Source organism: Macrobrachium nipponense, chromosome 6, assembly GCF_015104395.2.
Source record: "Macrobrachium nipponense isolate FS-2020 chromosome 6, ASM1510439v2, whole genome shotgun sequence".
Taxonomy (NCBI): Eukaryota; Metazoa; Arthropoda; class Malacostraca; order Decapoda; family Palaemonidae; genus Macrobrachium; species Macrobrachium nipponense.
The window spans coordinates 115520554-115538414 of record NC_061108.1 but is presented as its reverse complement, the minus strand read 5'-3'; the positions used below and the strand labels follow the sequence as shown (position 1 = coordinate 115538414).

The window sequence follows — 17861 nt, the reverse complement described above, 5'->3', positions numbered from 1 at the left end:
TCTTGGGACCCTTGGCTAATGAAGTTAATTAAGTTCACACACAACACGATAAAGTATACAAGTAGAAAGCGAAATCACTAACACGAATTTAACGTTAACTGACGAAATACGTATATGTGAACGAACGAATTCCGTGTGCGTACGATAACGCTGATGCAATGAAGTAGCCAAACGACGCCTTTACGTAGTGGCATTATGGGATAGATGCTGACCAATAGGAGAGCACGATCTTACACCGGTGACTAGCATCAGGAACCAATGGGAGAGTCGGAGGATGGTGGCGAGTCTACTCAATTGGCGGCGCGCGAGTTTTAAAATTGTTCTCGGTGGTCCGGGCGAATCTCAGGACTTTACAGTAACACCCTTTCGTAACCTGAATTATTTTCGTATGCAGAGGCAAAAAAATCTTTGTATTTGCTTTCGTAACTTGGATTTTTCATAAGTTGGGACTTTCGTATGTCGAGGTTCCACTGTACATTAAATACACAAAACAATTTATGAAAGAATGCAGGAGTGAATTTATCATCAACAGACTTTTGTCAGATTTTCAACTTATGTGTATCATTAATGAAGGCATGTAATACTGTACATGCAATAAACCATAAAAAAAACCTAACAGAAAGTAGAACATTCATAAAACCTGCATTAAATGGAGTAAATACAGTACATAGCTATGATAAAGAAAGTGCATTTTGGTTGCATAATATTCACAATTGTATACAGTTGACCCCACATATTCACATTCTCAAGATTCGCGGAGTCAGCTCTTCGCGGGTTTCTCTGCGGATCATATCTACCCAATATTTGCAGAAAATTTGCTTATTAGCGAAACACTTACAAATTATTGTATTTACATATCAATTTCATGACTAAATGCACTTTATGTGATAAAACTATTAAAATATTCAGGTACAGTGGAACCTCGACTTATGAAAGTCCCAACTTACGAAAAATTCAAGTTACGAAAGCAAAGACAAAGATTTTTTTGCCTCTGCATATGAAAATAATTCAGGTTACAAAAGGGTGTTACTGTAAAGTCTCGAGATTCACCCAGACCACCAAGAACAATTTAAAAACTCGCGTGCCTCTAACTCTGCCGACTCGCCACTATCCTCCGGCTCTCCCATTGGTTCCTGATGCTAGACACCGCCGTAAGATCCTGCTCTCCTACTGGTCAGCATCTATCCCATCATGCTCTACGTAAAGGCGTCGTTCGGCCACTTCGTCTCACCAGCGTTATCATACGCACGCAGAATTTGTTCGTTCACATATATGATTTCGTTTGTTAATGTAAATTCGTGTTAGTGATTTTGCTTTGTACTTTATCGTGTTGTGTGAGAACTTAATTAGTAACTTAATTACGTATAGTCATGGGTCCCAAGAAAGTTGCTGAAGTTCACGGAAAGAAGAGGATGCTTTCTATGGAGACAAAGATGGAGATAATCAAGAAGTATGAGGCTGGCATGAGGTTGAGTGTGATCGCTAAGGAATACGGCTGAAATCCGTCAACAATAGGCACCACCCTTAAGCAGAAGGAAGCCATCAAAGCAGCTACACCTTCCAAGGGCACGACTACTTTGTCCAACAAGAGAAGCCACGTGCATGATGAAATGGAGAGGCTGCTTCTTGTATGGATATAAGACAAAGAAATCGCTGGCGATACGATAACCGAGACGGCAATCTGCCACAAGGCCAGCACTATTTTTGGTGATCTGATTGCCCAGGCCGAAGACGACAGAGGAGAAGGGACATCAACGCCAACCCCAGACTTCCAGGCTTCTTGTGGGTGGTTTGAAAAATTCCGGAAACGGACTGTCATCCATTCGGTGGTGCGGCATGGGGAGGCTGCCAGTTCGGGCACAAAAGCGGCTGAAGCCTTTATTAAGACGTTCGACGAGATGACAATCAATGAAGGCTACAGTTCTCAGCAAGTCTTCAACTGTGACAAGACTGGCCTTTTTTGGAAAAAAATGCCTCGTCGGACGTACATCACGCAGGAAGAGAAGAAGCTAACTGGGCATAAGCCTATGAAAGACAGGCTTACGCTCGCACTACGTTCCAACGGCAGTGGTGATTGTAAAGTCAAGCCCCTACTTGTCTATCATTCAGACTCCTCGAGCCTTCAAGGCCCACAAAGTGCTAAAGGAGAAGCTTCCAATGATGTGGAGGGCTAATGCAAAAGCCTGGGTAACAAACTTTTGTTCACCGAGTGGGTAAATCTGTTTCGGCCTGACAGTGAAGAAATTCTTGGAAGAGAAGCGCCTCCCTCTGAAATGTCTGCTGTTGTTGGACAATGCCCCTGGTCACCCTCATGGCCTCGAGGATGATATCCTAGCGGAGTATTCTTTTATCAAGGTTCTTTATCTTCCACCTAACACCTCCCCTCTCCTCCAGCCTATGGACCAGCAAGTCATATCGAACTTCAGGAAGCTGTATACGAAACATCTTTTCAAGAGTTGTTTCGACATCACCGATACCACAAACCTCACCTTGCTTGAATTTTGGAAGGAGCATTTAGATATCATCATATGCATCCGACTCATCAGTCAAGCTTGGCAGGAGGTTTCGAGGTGAACCTGGAATTCTTCATGGAGGAAACTCTGGCCTGATGCCGTATCCGCCCAAGACTTCGAGGGATTCGACGTGGGTGAAGCTGGTGCAGATTCAGAAACAGTTGACGATCCTGAAACTGTTTCGCAACCAGATCTTGACGAGATCGTTGCTCTCGGCAAGTCTATGGGGCTGGTCGTTGACGAGGATGACATTAATGACCTTCTCAAGGAGCACCAAGAGGAGCTTACGACGGCTGACCTGAAGGAGTTGGAGGCCATGCAACATAACGTCATTCAAGAAGAGTTCTCTAGCAGCGGCGAGGAGGAGGACGACCCTATGACAACGGCAGAAATTAAGGATGCTCTAGCTGCTTTTCATGAAGTGCAATCATTTGTAGAAAAGAGACACCCCGAAAAGGATTACACAGTTCGTATGCTTGCGCAGTTCGATAAGGTTTGCCTGAGTCGTTTCAGGAACATTGTGAAAAGCAGGCAGAAGCAATCTTCCTTGGATAGTTATTTTTTAAAGAGGTGTTTAGTAGGAGTAAGCAAACAGGAAGATCCAAGTGATACGAAAAAACAGAAAGTTGAAAGTGGTGAAGAAATTGAGATTTAAAAAAAAAAACGTAAAGTATAAAAAAATTTTAAAAAGTAAAAAAAAAAAAAAAAAAAAAAAAAAATTTACTTTAATTTTTTTTGTAAAGTTAAGTGTTAATGTTTTCTGCCATTTGTTAATGTGTTTCATAAAGTTTAGTGTTAATGTTTTCTGCCATTTTTTAATGTGTTTCATAAAGTTAAGTGTTCATGTTTTCTGCCATTTGTCCTCCTCCTCTGTCGCCACTTTCAGAGATCGCCTCACTCGAAAGGTAAGGTTCCACATTTTACTACATACGTATGTACATACAGTATTTCTTGTACCATGTACACTAATACACTTTATTTACAGGTATGTAGTACATATTAGTAGTATATGTAGTTTAAGTTAGGTATTGAATGGTCCAAATTGTTGTATTTCATTGTTTATTGGTCAATTTAGCTTTATTATAAAATTTACTGGGGTGCTTTTGTAGGGCTTGGAACGAATTAGGCAATTTACATGTAAAATGTGGTTCAAGATACGAAAAAATCAGGTTACGAAGGTTGCTTCGGAATGGATTAATTTCGTATCCTGAGGCACTGCTGTACTATAAAAATTTTTAGAAGGTTTTTCTTGTGTTTGAACAAACAAAATAGGCAGTTCCGAGCATTTCCAGCGAGATTTTAAGTATTCGCAGATTTTAGCTATTCGCATGGGGGGGGGGGGGGTCTGGTACGCATCCCCTGCCAATACGGGGGTCCATTGTACTTCAAATTAAAAAAATCACCACATTGTAATATCATAAAACAGTATTCAATGAATTCATACACTTTATACCTAACTCCACATATACTGTATTTCTCACTCCATACAAGAAATATCCCAGCCAATATTTCCTTCATTTTATTATTTCCTACTAAATAGGATGGCAGAATCATTGACTTAATTCTATGTTGAGTCTTCTCAGTTTTCTATATACTAATTGTTTTCTCTTCTCATTAGCATTGGACAAAAATTGGTCAAAAGTCATATTTTGGCAGAGAGAAATACATGAGCAGTTTGTTTTTTCTATATAAGAGAAGGTTGTGAAAAGGGATTTTGATGAAGGAAAAATCTATTTCTGGGTGATTGGCTCGTGTCGCCCTGTGAAATATCCTTAAGTTCATTATTTCTAGGTAAATAATCTTAATATTACCAGAGAAAAAATAAAATCAAGAAAATGTCAGTCAAACTGACTCGCTCACTCTATAAAAAAAGTGTCGGTATGGTAACAGGGGCGAGTGAGACCACTACCACGAGCCATTTACCATTTAGACCTTCCATCACAAAATCCCCCACCTGAGAGAGCTGATACCAAAGGGTGATGCGTCCGCTACTACTACTACTACTGACGCCAAGCGGAGAGCAGCGCCTCTAGCGGTCATCCTTTATAAAATGATCATCTTGTCCTGCAGGGTGGGTAAGGAAAAACCAGGGTGGGTTTCACAGGGTGACACGAGCCAATCACCCAGAAATAGATTTTTCCTTCGTCAAAATCCCTTTTCTGGGCTCAGCTCGTGTCGGCCTGTGAAATAGTACCAGAGAAACAGACAAGATGGTAAAGAAGGGTCAAAATGAAACAAAACTGTAAAAAGATTAGTATATAATATAAGTGAATCAAGGAACCAATTACACTATATTAACATAAGGTACTTAAAATTAGCTTAAATTAAATAATGGTAAGTACAGAATAGTATAATGGTAATGAAACAATCATATATAAAGATTCACTAAGATTAATTGGTATTTACAAAATATACAAACACATTGTGTTCTACCCTAGCATAAAAATAAGGGTAGAGACACTGAAGCATATTTATATGCATAATGTGTGGGTGCCCCTAGCAAAAAAAATAAGGGGCAGTCCACCAATAGGATCCTAGCGGCTAAGGCTAGAGTACCACGAAGAGCATAGCAGTAGGGTGAGGCATGTTGGACAAGGTAGGTAGAAAGGAGACCTGGATCTTATACTACAACTACTGTGCAGAGTCAGGGGAAACTATGTTTCCCGCTGCCACTGCTGAAAATTTTAATGATTCCAAGGACTTCAGGTAATAACATTTGAAGACTGTCGGTGATTTCCATCCAGTATACTTTTTAAGATCCTCAAAATTCATATGTTGGAAATAATAAATTGAAGTAGCTACTGCCCTGATATCATGTGCTCTTGGAAATGATTCAGGGTTAGCTTGTTTAATGAAGTAAAGGATCTGTTGTCTGATTCCTTTAACTGATAAGGTGCCACCTTTTTCTCTCATAAAAAGAGGACCTGAGGATCTAGAGGATGTATGAGATAGAAAGGCTCTTAAAGTTAATACTGGGCAAAGGGAAGGATCTTGCGGAAGTGGGATGACTTTCCAAGGGGCCCACCTTGCAAGAGGATCCTCATTTTTAGCTAAAAAGCTGCGATCCGGAGAAAGTAGAACTTCTCCTGAGGGGAGAAAATCTACATGACCCGAATCCCTGGATAGAGCCGACAGTTCTGAAATTCTGGCCCCTGAGGCCCGACTTAATAAAAATAACGTCTTCCTAAGTAGCATTATAAATGTGCAAGACGAGTTGTCAGTATCTGAGGCTAGTTTGAGGACGTCATTTAAGAACCATGAAACTGAAGTAGGCCTTTCAGAAGGTCTAAGTCTAGCACAGGCTTTGGGAATAGACGTAAAGTAAGATTCTGTTAAGTCTATTTGGAAGCCAAACTGAAAGATTTTCTTTAAAGCCGATTTATTGGTAGTAATGGTGCTAGCTGCTAAGCCTTTTTCAAACAAAGATCTGAAAAAGGATATAGCTAAATTAACTGTCATGGTTGTAGTGTCCGTTTCCTTCAGGAAGGATGCTAACTTCTTGACAGCCGAGTCATATTGTCTAATAGTTGATTCCCTTTTATCTGATTCTAGAAAAAGGATGTTTTGGGGATCAATGTTAGCATCTTTTTTAGCCGCAAACTTCATGAAGTCCATAAAGTTAGGGTCTGAAGAATTCCTGAGGAAGCGAACACAGTCCTCATTTGTACTGGTTGCGACAGCTTGGGGTTGGGAATCCGTTGAGGCCGGAGACCCAACTCCAGAAGCAGAGGGTACCAGTTGCTTTTTGGCCAGTCTGGGGCAATCAGGGCTACTAGACCTTTGAAAGTCCTCAGTTTGCTCAGAACTTTCAAAAGAAGATTCACTGGAGGAAATACATAGATCCTTTTCCAATGATTCCAGTCTATCGACAGGGCGTCTGTGGCATAAGCCAGAGGGTCCAGGTTGGGGGCCACATAGCAAGGGAGCTTGTGGTTCGTCTGTGAGGCGAAAAGATCTACTTGGAGACCTGGAACTCTCTGGCATATCCACTGGAACGACCTGTCGTCTAGAGACCATTCTGACTCCAGAGGGACTGACCGGGACAATGCATCCGCTATAACGTTTCTTACCCCTGCCAAGTGGGTGGCAGAAAGATGCCATTTGTGCTTGTTTGCTAGAGCAAAGATGGCTATCATAACATGATTCACGTGTTTGGATTTGGACCCTCCTCTGTATTTGCAGTGTACTACTACTGCACTGTCCAAAACTAATCTTAGGTGAGACTTCTTTGGGGGAAGGAGTCTCTTTAAGGTAAGAAACACCGCCATTGCTTCCAGCACATTTATGTGGAGCTGGCGGAACTGGGCGGACCAAGTCCCCTGAACTTGCCTGAATTGAGAGTATCCTCCCCAACCGGACAGGGAGGCGTCTGTGTAAATCGTTAACGCCGGAAGAGGATATTGAAGGGGAACTAACTTGGCGAGATTCTTCACTTTTGTCCATGGACGGAGCTGGTTGCGAAGGATTTGTGGAATCACTGACAACTTGTCTCGAGATTTGGCGTTTGCCCTTGAACGCCAAACTCGATTTATATCTTTCAGTCTTGCTTTCAAAAGAATGTCCGTCACTGAGGCAAACTGAAGGGAACCTAGGATTCTTTCCTGGTTTCTCCTTGAAGCTTGTTTGTTTTTGAGAAATTGCCTCACTGACTTGGCTATTTCTTTCCTTTTGACCACCGGAATTGACAGATTGTGGGAGGATAAATCCCATTGAATGCCTAGCCACTGAAAACAAGTCTCCGGAGTGAATCTGGATTTCGTTTTGTTTATCTGGAACCCCAGATGTTCCAGGAATTGAACTACCTTCTTCGTGGCTTTGAGACATTCCTCGACAGTTGGTGCCCAGATCAACCAATCGTCGAGGTACGCTACTACCATTATCCCTTGCGATCTCAACTGCTGGACTACTACTTCCGCTATTTTCGTGAATACCCTGGGGGCTACATTCAGTCCGAAGGGCATCACTTTGAAGGAGAACGTCTGATTTCCTAGTTTGAAGCCTAGGAATGGACGGAAGTGCCTCGCTATAGGGATATGATAGTATGCGTCTGTAAGATCGATAGAGGTGGTGACGGCCCCACGGGGAAGTAAGGTCCGCACCTGCGAGATGGTCAGCATTTTGAACTTGTCACAACGAATGAAAGAGTTTAGCTTTGACAAGTCTAAGATTACCCTTCTTTTTGATGAGCCTTTCTTTGGCACGCTGAACAAGCGCCCTTGAAATTTTAGATGCTTGACTCTCGCAATAGCTCCTTTCTGAAGGAGTTCCTCCGCATAATCTGTCAACTCCTTTGATGGTATCTGAAAGAATGATTTGTTTGGCGGGGGATCTTTGATCCAACTCCAACCTAATCCCTTGGACACAATGCTCTGTGCCCACTTGCTGAACCCCCACCTGTGACGGAAGAGGAACAGCCTCCCTCCTACCTGGGGAGCCTCACTGCTGCTGAGCGGGTTGACCTCCGCGCCCTCCTCTGAAGTGCTTGCCTCTTGCAGCTCTTCCTGAACCTCGCTGATGAAAGTGACCTCTCGCCCTGCTTCCCCTAGAAAACCTGTTAAAGGTTGGGAATGCTTGGCTCTCATACATAGAGTTGAAAGCCGGCGAGACGGTGTATGAGGTCGAGGGCTGATTTTGAGGAGACAGCAGGAGGATGGGTTGGGTTTGCTTCGAAGTCGAGGGCTGCCCCTGTTGAGTAACTGGGACAGCCTGGACGAAGTGTTGCTGCTGCTGCTGCTTCTGGTATGGCTGGAATCTTCTACTAGTCTTCTTCAACTTCTTACCAGAAGCGGGTGGGTTCTCTTGCTTCCTTTTGGATGAGATACCCCATCTGGCTCTAAGGCTCTGGTTAAGCCTTGCAGCCTCGTGATGTACCTCATTCACAGAAGCTTCCAGGAAGAGGTCCGCACCCCACATGCTGGAAGCAAGAAGCCTGTTAGGTTCGTGCCTAATAGTGGCTTCTTGCAACACATGCTTTCGACAATTTCGGCTGGCAGTGAAAAAATCGAAACCATCAGCTTGCACTGACTGAAGCTGAGACTTCGCCAGGATCATAAACAGTGGTTCGGTGGCATACGAGAGGGCAGCCATCTCTGTGATGATCAGGGAGTTAAGTGACCTCCTAAATCTAGTTCGGGCATCAAATTCTGCCTGAATAAGGCTATCAGGCAGTATAGGGAGCTTCTCACCGAACTGGTCCATAGCACAGTCTGGTTTCAGCTTCCCCACTGTGAAAGTCGCTGGTAAATTCTCCCACAGTTCGCCGAACGCAGGGAAGAGTGGGGATGTTGGTTCCGCCTCCCTTAACTGCGGAACGGGTTCGTCCTTAAGAACGGCTTGAAGAGTCGTCTCCACCATCTTTGTCGCAAATGGGAGAGAAGCCTCCTCCTCTGTGGCAAAGATAGTGAAAGGGCTCTTGAAGGCCTGGAGTTTGGTATTTGTGCAATCCCAATCCTCCAGGCAGTGAACCCACTCCCTCTGGGCATGATCCCTGCTGTATAAAACAGTCTCCCTAGAGATTTTGTCTTCTCTATTGAGGGCTGTTTGGGTCAGTCTGGCATACCCTATGAAAGGCTGAGTCAATCCGGGGGGGTAGAACTCGAAGTCCTCAATCCTTCTCGTTCCACACTCCGGAATAGAGATCATGCCGTCCTTGAAGGGGGCATAAGCTGCCACCCTCCAAGGATTATTCATAGAGAAAGCCGGCAGGGATTCGTAAGGTGGTAGCTGAACTAAACCAGTACCTCCTACTGGGAAGTTCGCTTGTGGGGCCTGACTCAGGCCAGCGAAACGGTCGTCGTGTTCTCTAACACCGTTAGAGAGGTCTTGGATCGACTGACCGGACTGATTGATAGTACTAGAGAGTTGAGCAAACATTTGCTCAAATCTCGTACCGAGAGAGCCGACCATCTCTCCCACTTGCTGCAATACTCCTGCTGAGAAGGTGGTGGGATCAAAAGCACTAGATGCTGCCACCCCAACAGGAGTCACCGGAGCGGATCCAGTGGATGCCGGAGAAGGAACTGGCTCGGCCGGAGCTCGGGCCTTCTCCTTAGAAGCCTTGCTTCTTGAACCCTTAGAGTGGGAAGAGCTAGGCTTGGCCTTCACCGCATTGGCGTAGGATGTCGAAGACTTCCGTGCCGAAGAAGACGACGACTTTTTGGAAGTCGTCTTTTGAAAGGTCTTCTGCTCTCTTTGTCCCTTCACTTTCAGGGGTACAGAAAGAGCGGGTGAAGGCGAAGGGATCTCAGATCCCGTGAAGCCTTGGAAAGATGAAGAAGAAGGGACAGGAGAAGAAGATCCAGGTGCGCTCAAAGGTAGCCCTTGAGCGCCCGAAACACCTACCAAGACCAACAAGTCCTCAGCACCTACCGCCATTGGCTCAATATTTAAGTCCAGGTTAGCGACGTCCGGCACCGTTTCCTGCGTCAAGACGGACCCAAACGCCTGCTGCACCTCCTGCTGAATCGAGGCTATGAGTGGGGCTGCCGAGGCGGGGTCTACATACCCCGTCACCTTCCCTCCTGGGAAGATCTGGATTGCCAACTTCCTATCCAGAATATAAGGCTGTCCCTTGGCGGCGTTCTTACCGAAGCCGCCTACCCAAGCTTTCAAGGTTGCCAAGGCGACTTCCTTCACGGCGGCAGCCTGAAAGAGAAGGCGATATGAAGCCTCTGATGGCGGAGTTACAGCTTAAAGTAAGTCTTAAAACTAAAGATAAACAATTGATTACAAGAAAATTGTCCAGAAATCTACTTACCCCACCCAAAAGCTGACTCACGAGGTCATAGCAGATAGCGCATGCCTCATGGTGCCAGACAATCAGCTCGCCGTGGGTAGTGGCGCACGGGGCGTGGGTCCTGCACTCTTCGTGGGCACAGGGGTCGTACAGGACTGCATTGCAGCCTGATTCCTGGCAGTTAGTAGCCTGTAAGTGGAGGATACATGAGTATCGAGATTACACACTTACAGCCCAACATAGACTCCGTTGCATGCCGGAGTATGTAAGTTAAAGTAAAACTAGTCCTCCGCCGCAATACATGTGGTTAGTAAGGCGGTTTGGTTGGAGTCCGCAGCGTACGCCGGGGACGGGGAAGGAGACCAACCAGGAGTGGTGAGGAGCCCAAAAGAGGAGGAACCATGACGGAGAACGACGGAGGTAGACAGAAAAATAACACCATGAAGATGATAAATATATATGTATAATTAAAAACATCAGTAAGGGCATGTATGCTTATAGAACAAGACAAGCCTTTCTTCCGGCTACTAGAGGAGGGCCCGGGTAAGTGAGCAAGCTCTCCTCCGGTAGCGGAAAGAAGATATACTAGGCAAGCTATATAGACCACCGGTAAATTCCTACCCAGCCCGCTGGCGGAGCCAGTAACAACCGATAACCGAAGGGGCCCCCGGCTAGTGAGCAGGGGCTCCGTCCGTCATGGTAGGAGCGGGGTATGGTAGAGGGAGAGCAGACGGGAACACCGGGGTGGTCGCGGCGGGCGAGAGAGAGAGGGGTGGCCAACCCCCCAAACTCCCACTCATCGGGTACCCTGGTACCCGAGACAAAAGTGGTCACCCAGGCACCCAGCTGGTACGGGACTCCTCCGGCCCCCTCAGAGGGAGAGGGAGGAAGGCTACAGTGGTTGTTATAACAACCGAGGAGGCCCGACCAGACCCCTCCCTACCACGTGGAAGGGAGGGAAGGGAGAGGGTAAGGCGCTTAATGGGACACGTGATCAGTGGTGGACCAAGACGCGGTAGCAACACAACCACAAGAGGGGGCCACATGAACCCAACTGTACCAACGCAAGGTACAAGGCGCCAGAGCTGGCCTAACACACTAAATAACACTGATAAATAAATAAATACATAAATACATCGTAAAAGAATAGAAGGGACACTCGAGTAGGAGAGAAAGAAGCCCAGGAGGAGGCGAACTGATCCTAAGAACAGTCGACTACTCGGAGCCAGCAGTAGCCGATGAAGAGCAAGAGCTGGGATGCTGGGCGGGAGAATAACAGTATAGCCCTAAATACCAAACTAAGAGATAAAAGGTAATAAGGTATGGGCTGTGTACCCTAATTCTAAAATACGATGTAATAAGAAGATGAACGTAAAATAAGAGCCCATAAGGATAAGATGTCCCAGTATGGGAGACTGGGAAATCTTAACAACACGAGGCGGCTCATGGCCACCACGAGTCAACCAGGTGACCGTATATGACCTAAAAAACGGAAAATACTGGTCCCTGGAAGACCAAAATACGAAAAGTTGACTTATCGGGCACTTAACTTAGCCGAAGCGATAGCAGCACGTTCCATCGTAGCAAATAAATCCAAAAAGCGAAAATAACACGAGAGACAAAAATCACAACTGGCGTTGTTGAGCTAATGATAAAGGATGACCGCTAGAGGCGCTGCTCTCCGCTTGGCGTCAGTAGTAGTAGTAGTAGCGGACGCATCACCCTTTGGTATCAGCTCTCTCAGGTGGGGGATTTTGTGATGGAAGGTCTAAATGGTAAATGGCTCGTGGTAGTGGTCTCACTCGCCCGTTACCATACCGACACTTCTTTTATAGAGTGAGCGAGTCAGTTTGACTGACATTTTCTTGATTTTATTTTTTCTCTGGTAATATTAAGATTATTTACCTAGAAATAATGAACTTAAGGATATTTCACAGGCCAATATGAGCTGAGCCCAGAAATATGTGGGATAACCCCATAGAGAACTTTACCGGTTTCCAGCTGGTGCTAAGTATTTATCCTAATGTTAAGACCGAAGGTTTGTTTCGTATATGAACAAATGTAGGATAACCCCATAGAGTTGAACTCACATGATTCTCTGTTGTAAGGAGAATAAAATTCCTGTACACGTACTGCTGAAATGTTTCTCTCTATCAAAACAAGAACACTGGCCAATTATTGTCCAATTTTAATGTAGAAGAGCTTAGAATTGTATGAAAAATTTAGAAGACTTCATATAAAATTATAGTAGTACCTTGTACTTCGAACTTAATCCGTTCCAGAAGGCTGTTCAAAGTACGATTTGTTCAAAATATGAAACAAATGTTCCAGCCAACACAAAAAGTTCCCCTTTTCACATTTTTTCTATTATTAATGTGTTCAAAAGTTAAATTAAGAAACAGTAGTTATATGAAGTAAAATTTTCTAATTTTTTTTTTCTGTGTACAATTTACAAACTGTTTGGTAAAAATGGCGCCAGCCAGCTGGGGAATGGAGGGAGGAGAGACAGGAACCCTTCGAGCAAATCAAATTGGTTGCAGTATGCAAAGGCTGATAACAAAATCAATTTTATTCACATATTAGGTACTGCGATAATCAAAAGAATCGATAGTGTGTCAGAGAGAGAGAGAGAGAGAGAGAGAGAGAGAGAGAGAGAGAGAGAGAGAGAGAGAGAGAGAGAGAGAGAGAGAGATTAAATATGTCAATAGTACATCAACTTACTGTTGCCAAATGGCAGACTTTTAAAATGAACATGAGGATTTTGCAAACAAATAAGTAAAAAGTCAAGAATGCAAAGAAAAGGAAGCTGTTTAAACAAACAATCAAAGGCATGCAGAAGCTGAAAGGGGTGCCAGTTTGTTTATTACAGGACTGAGTTGCTATTACAGTAGTAAAAAAATCGTAAAAAGCAATTGTAACTACATAGGTAATTTACTGTAACAAAAATAAAAGTGATTTGGGCAGATCGAGTGTAAGTGAAAGAAATGGGCGAATAATCATCCCAGCCCAGCTGATAAGTCAGTGGGAAGCAGAGCCGTTGTTCCCTCTCCTCTCCTCTCTCTCTATTGTCTCACTTAGCCCGCCGAACACTGACTCGAGCAAGCTTTTTTTTTTTTTCTTACTGTATTGCATTTGACTTTTTTAATGTTTTATCATTATGTTAAATTTATTGTGAAATAACATATTATTTTGTGAATTGGTACTGCTTTTACGTACATATTATAGTAAAGATTTTACTGTCTCTTCTCTCCTCAACAATACCATGACGCACGATACTTAAAATCATTCATTCTTTATTCCTAAAAAAAACGCTCCCTCCCTCTACCTCCAGTTAGCTGTGTATCACCACAATGATGAATGATTTTACTAACCGTTTATGCTAAATTTTTATTGTGAAAAGCTTTGTTCTTTCATTTACTACTATTTTGTTAATATTGTTCAACTAGACCGTCTCACTCTGCGCACAGAACACTGGCTCAATTAAGATTTTTTTCTTTTCCTTTTTTTCTGTATTGCATTTGATTGTTTTCATTTTTATCAGTGTTAATTTTATTGGGAAATTCTTTTATGTACATTGCTATTGCTTTTACATGCATACAATAATATTTTAACTCTCTCTTCTCCTTCTATCCTCAACATATCAATGCTCCCTCGTTCAGTCTCAAGTCAGCTGGGAGTGACGTCACCACAGTTACACACGATTTTATACATCTTTTATGCTAAATGTTATATTGAAAGCTAAATTTTATATCAAATGCTTTATACTTTTATTTATTCTGTCGAATATGGTTATCAATAAACTATACTATATTGTAAATAAAAAAAATTCAATACAGTTTAACTTGTAAGACCCAGTAGACCTTCGAATACAAGTATAAAATAGATAATCAGTCAGTTCAAAGTAAGAGCATTTGTTCGACAAACGATACAAAATTTGACATAAGAAACGTCGACATAAGAAACGTCCAACAAACAAGGTACCCCTGTATCTCAAATTATGAAGCCACCCTATTGAACAAGACCTATTCAAGAGAAGGTCTACTTCCCTCTGATATTGTATAAAAAAAAAATCTTAAAATAAAACTTGGGAAGTTATTTGGGTCATGAAGTAATATCAAGATAAAAATAAAGGACAACTAACCATAAAGAAAAAATATATAAAAGAGTGATACCAAGTTATGGATCTGGATTTAAAATGTTTTTGGAATAACGCAAATTTGGCATTTAATTTGCAAAAATCTAAATTCTTACCTAACTGAAGCTCCTGTTATTGTCTGAACAGTGAGACTTGATGTATCCTCAGCTATCAAAGCTTCCACAGGCTGGATATGGTCCAAATGGCACCAAAGTTCTGACCGGGTTGAAGAATCTTCAAAAGTATCATAAATAATGTCGCCAGTACTGGGTTGGATTGCCTGTCAAAAATTTTTTAACTATATCGATAAATGAAAAAATCTATGTGGACATCTTGCATGAAAAGAAGTTCTCAGAGTGGTTAGTGCTGAACTTTTTTACTGCCATCAGCTTTTCAAGGGTTGGAATCTACTTAACCCTCTTACGCCGAAGCGGTAAAAAAAAAAAATTGTCTCCCGTGTGCCGGAGGTGTTTAAGAGTGAGCGCGGAAGCGGAAAAAAAATATTTTTTTTTAAATCACAGCGTGCTTACTTTTCAAGATTAAGAGTTCATTTTTGGCTCCTTTTTTTGTCATTGGCTGAAGTTTAGTATGCAACCATCAGAAATGAAAAAAATTATCATTATCATATATAAATAATGCGATATATGATAGCGCAAAAACGAAATTTCATATATAATTGTATTCAAATCGCGCTGTGCGCAAAACGGTTAAAGGTAACACTTTACTTTTTTTCGTTGTAATTTACACTAAATTGCGATCATTTTGGTATATAACACATTGTAAAACGATAAAAGCAACACAGAGAAAATATTATAAAAAAATAATGCATGAATTCGTAACGCACGGACGTAAACAAATATTTTTTTCAAAAATTCACCATAAATCTAAATATTGTCCTAGAGACTTCCAATTTCTTTCAAAATAAAGACAAATCATTGAATAATACTATACTGTAAGAGTATTAGCTTACAATTGCAGTTTTCAACCATATCTGATGAGTTAAAGTTGACCGAATGTCGAATTTTTTTATATATATATTTTTTATATGCAATTATTTCGGAAATAAGAAAAGCTACATCCTTCAAATATTTTTCGTTTTATTCTACATGAAATTGCGCACATTTTCATATATAAAACTCTATGAAATGCCTGATATGAAATGGAGCAAATATTCCGAGAATGGGACGTACACATTTCGGAGATTTGTGGCAGAGAATCCGCGCGCGGAGGGAAGGAAAGATTTTTTTTTTAAATTCACCATAAATCTAAATATTTTGCTAGAGACTTCGAATTTGTTTCAAGATGAAGATAAATGACTGAATATTACTAGACTGTAAGAGTTTTAGCTTACAATTGCGTTTTTCGACCATTTTCTATTTATCGTGATTTATATGCAAATATTTCAAAAATGAGAAAAGCTACAACCTTCAATTATTTTTTGTTGTATTCTACATAAAATTGCGCACATTTTCATATATAAAACTTTATGTAACGGCTAATTTAAAATGGTGCAAACATTACCACAATCGCACATATGATTTTTTCAGAAGAGTTACCGTGCGGACGTAAAGAAAATGTTATTTTTTTCATAAATTCACCATAAATTGAAATATTGTGCTAGAGACTTCCAATTTGTTGCAAAATGAAGGTAAATGCTTGAATATTACTAGAATATAAGCGTTTTAGCTTACAATTGCATTTTTCAACCATTTCGGTAGAGTCAAAGTTGACCGAAGGATGAAATTTTGGCAATTATCGTTATTTATATGAAAATATCTCAAAACTGATAAAAGCTACAACCATGGGTTGTTTTTAGTTGTATTGTGCATGAAATTGCGCACATTTCCATATATAAAACTTTATATAATGGCTAATTTTAAAATGGTGCAAACATTACCACAATCGCATGTATGATTTTTTTCGGAAGAGTTACCACACGGACGTAAGGAAAAAGTTTTTTCATAAATTCACCATAAATCGAAATATTGTGCTAGAGACTTCCAATTAGTTGCAAAATAAAGGTAAATGATTGAATATTACTAAAATATAAGAGTTTTAGCTTACAATTGCGTTTTTTGACCATTTCGGTAGTCAAAGTTGACCGAAGGTTGAAATTTTGGCAATTATTGTTATTTATATGAAAATTTCTCAAAACTGATAAAAGCTACAATCATGAGTATTTTATTGTTGTATTCTACATAAAAATGCACACATTTCCATATATAATACTTCATGTAACGGCTAATTTACCATGGTACAAAAATTATGTCAAAGTGACGAAATAATTTCCGAGATGTGTCACAGATACTTTTTAGTGCGGCAAGAAAGAAATTCGCGCTTGCGCACCTGCATAACGATTGTAAACAAAACAACACCTTGATCCGTGAACTTCCAGCATCCCCCAAGGCACGTGATTCAAAAGTTTTAGGCTGGTAGGCCTATAAGTATTTTTCCGCGAATTTAAAAAAAAACTTTTGTAAGTCGACGTAAAATACGTCCAGTCGGCACACGGGAGACAAAAAATGTTGACGTAAAATACGTCCAGTCGGCGTAAGAGGGTTAACATCATTTAATATATTACTTGAATCTCAAAAGATTAATTAAATTCAGTTTTTCATCTTACAACCAAGACAACTAAAAAATCATCGTCATCCAGCCTATCAATACGAGAATCTTCTATACTTACCACAATGGAAATTGAAGTCATGCTTTCCTTTCCCACAGAACTTTTATCTTCCTTTAGTACCAGCAACATGTTGGTTACATTTTCTGTCATATCGTCACCTGTGACTTCGTTCACACCACCTGAAGGTGAAACATCTTCACCAATCAGTGTTGAGCGTGTATATAAGGCTGATAATTCACGAACGAATGGTGCATTCTTGTTGCTTCCAGCTGCCTTGATTGCTGCTGTCTCTGTCTGTTTCACAACTCCAACTTTATGACCTTGCAATAGAAATAACATAAAATTGATTTGGAGGAAATAAAAACTATGATTTTACCTCTGCAGTTATTTCCATACCTAATATTAACACCCTTTTATATTTTCATGCATAGGCCAATGTGATATGTAATTTAATGTTTTTATCTATGCCAAGCAAAAAATATTCCTTTACCTATAATCAGGTTCCATTCTGTGATACTGTATTTTATTAATACCAATAACGTTATTATAAACGTAACAGAGTATCGTTTAAAAAAATAAAGAGCTGTATAGTTTATGAGAGAGAGAGAGAGAGAGAGAGAGAGAGAGAGAGAGAGAGAGAGAGAGAGAGAGAGAGAGAGAGAGTTAATCTGCTTTTTAATTACTACCTGATGTAAGGTATTTTAAGCGATATTAAGTATGTAGTTGTTAATTCTTACCATAGCCAAAGTCTTTCTTCATTCTTTTATAAGAAAACCTGTCCATTTACTTAAAACATATCTTAGCAGTCAGCAGTTCCCACAAACATAGTACTCTAAAGAAAATCTCACTGTG

The 17861-nt window shown here is 41.3% G+C and overlaps 1 protein-coding gene across 6 annotated transcripts in view; it reads right to left on the bottom strand.

Annotated features, from left to right (window-relative positions):
- The window catches only part of LOC135216015 (DNA mismatch repair protein Msh3-like), an 85952-nt gene that overhangs the window by 30364 nt on the left and 37727 nt on the right, over window positions 1-17861 (bottom strand). For all 6 annotated transcript variants that reach the window (XR_010314780.1, XM_064250947.1, XM_064250949.1 and 3 more), the window contains exons 7-8: window positions 17070-17329; window positions 14500-14663 (exon numbers count right to left, since the gene is read on the bottom strand). Coding sequence is in view for 5 of the 6 variants with exons in the window: in XM_064250947.1 (XP_064107017.1) it covers window positions 14500-14663; window positions 17070-17329 (424 nt within the window). In the remaining variant the exon portion in view is untranslated. The remainder of the gene's footprint in view (window positions 1-14499; window positions 14664-17069; window positions 17330-17861) is intronic.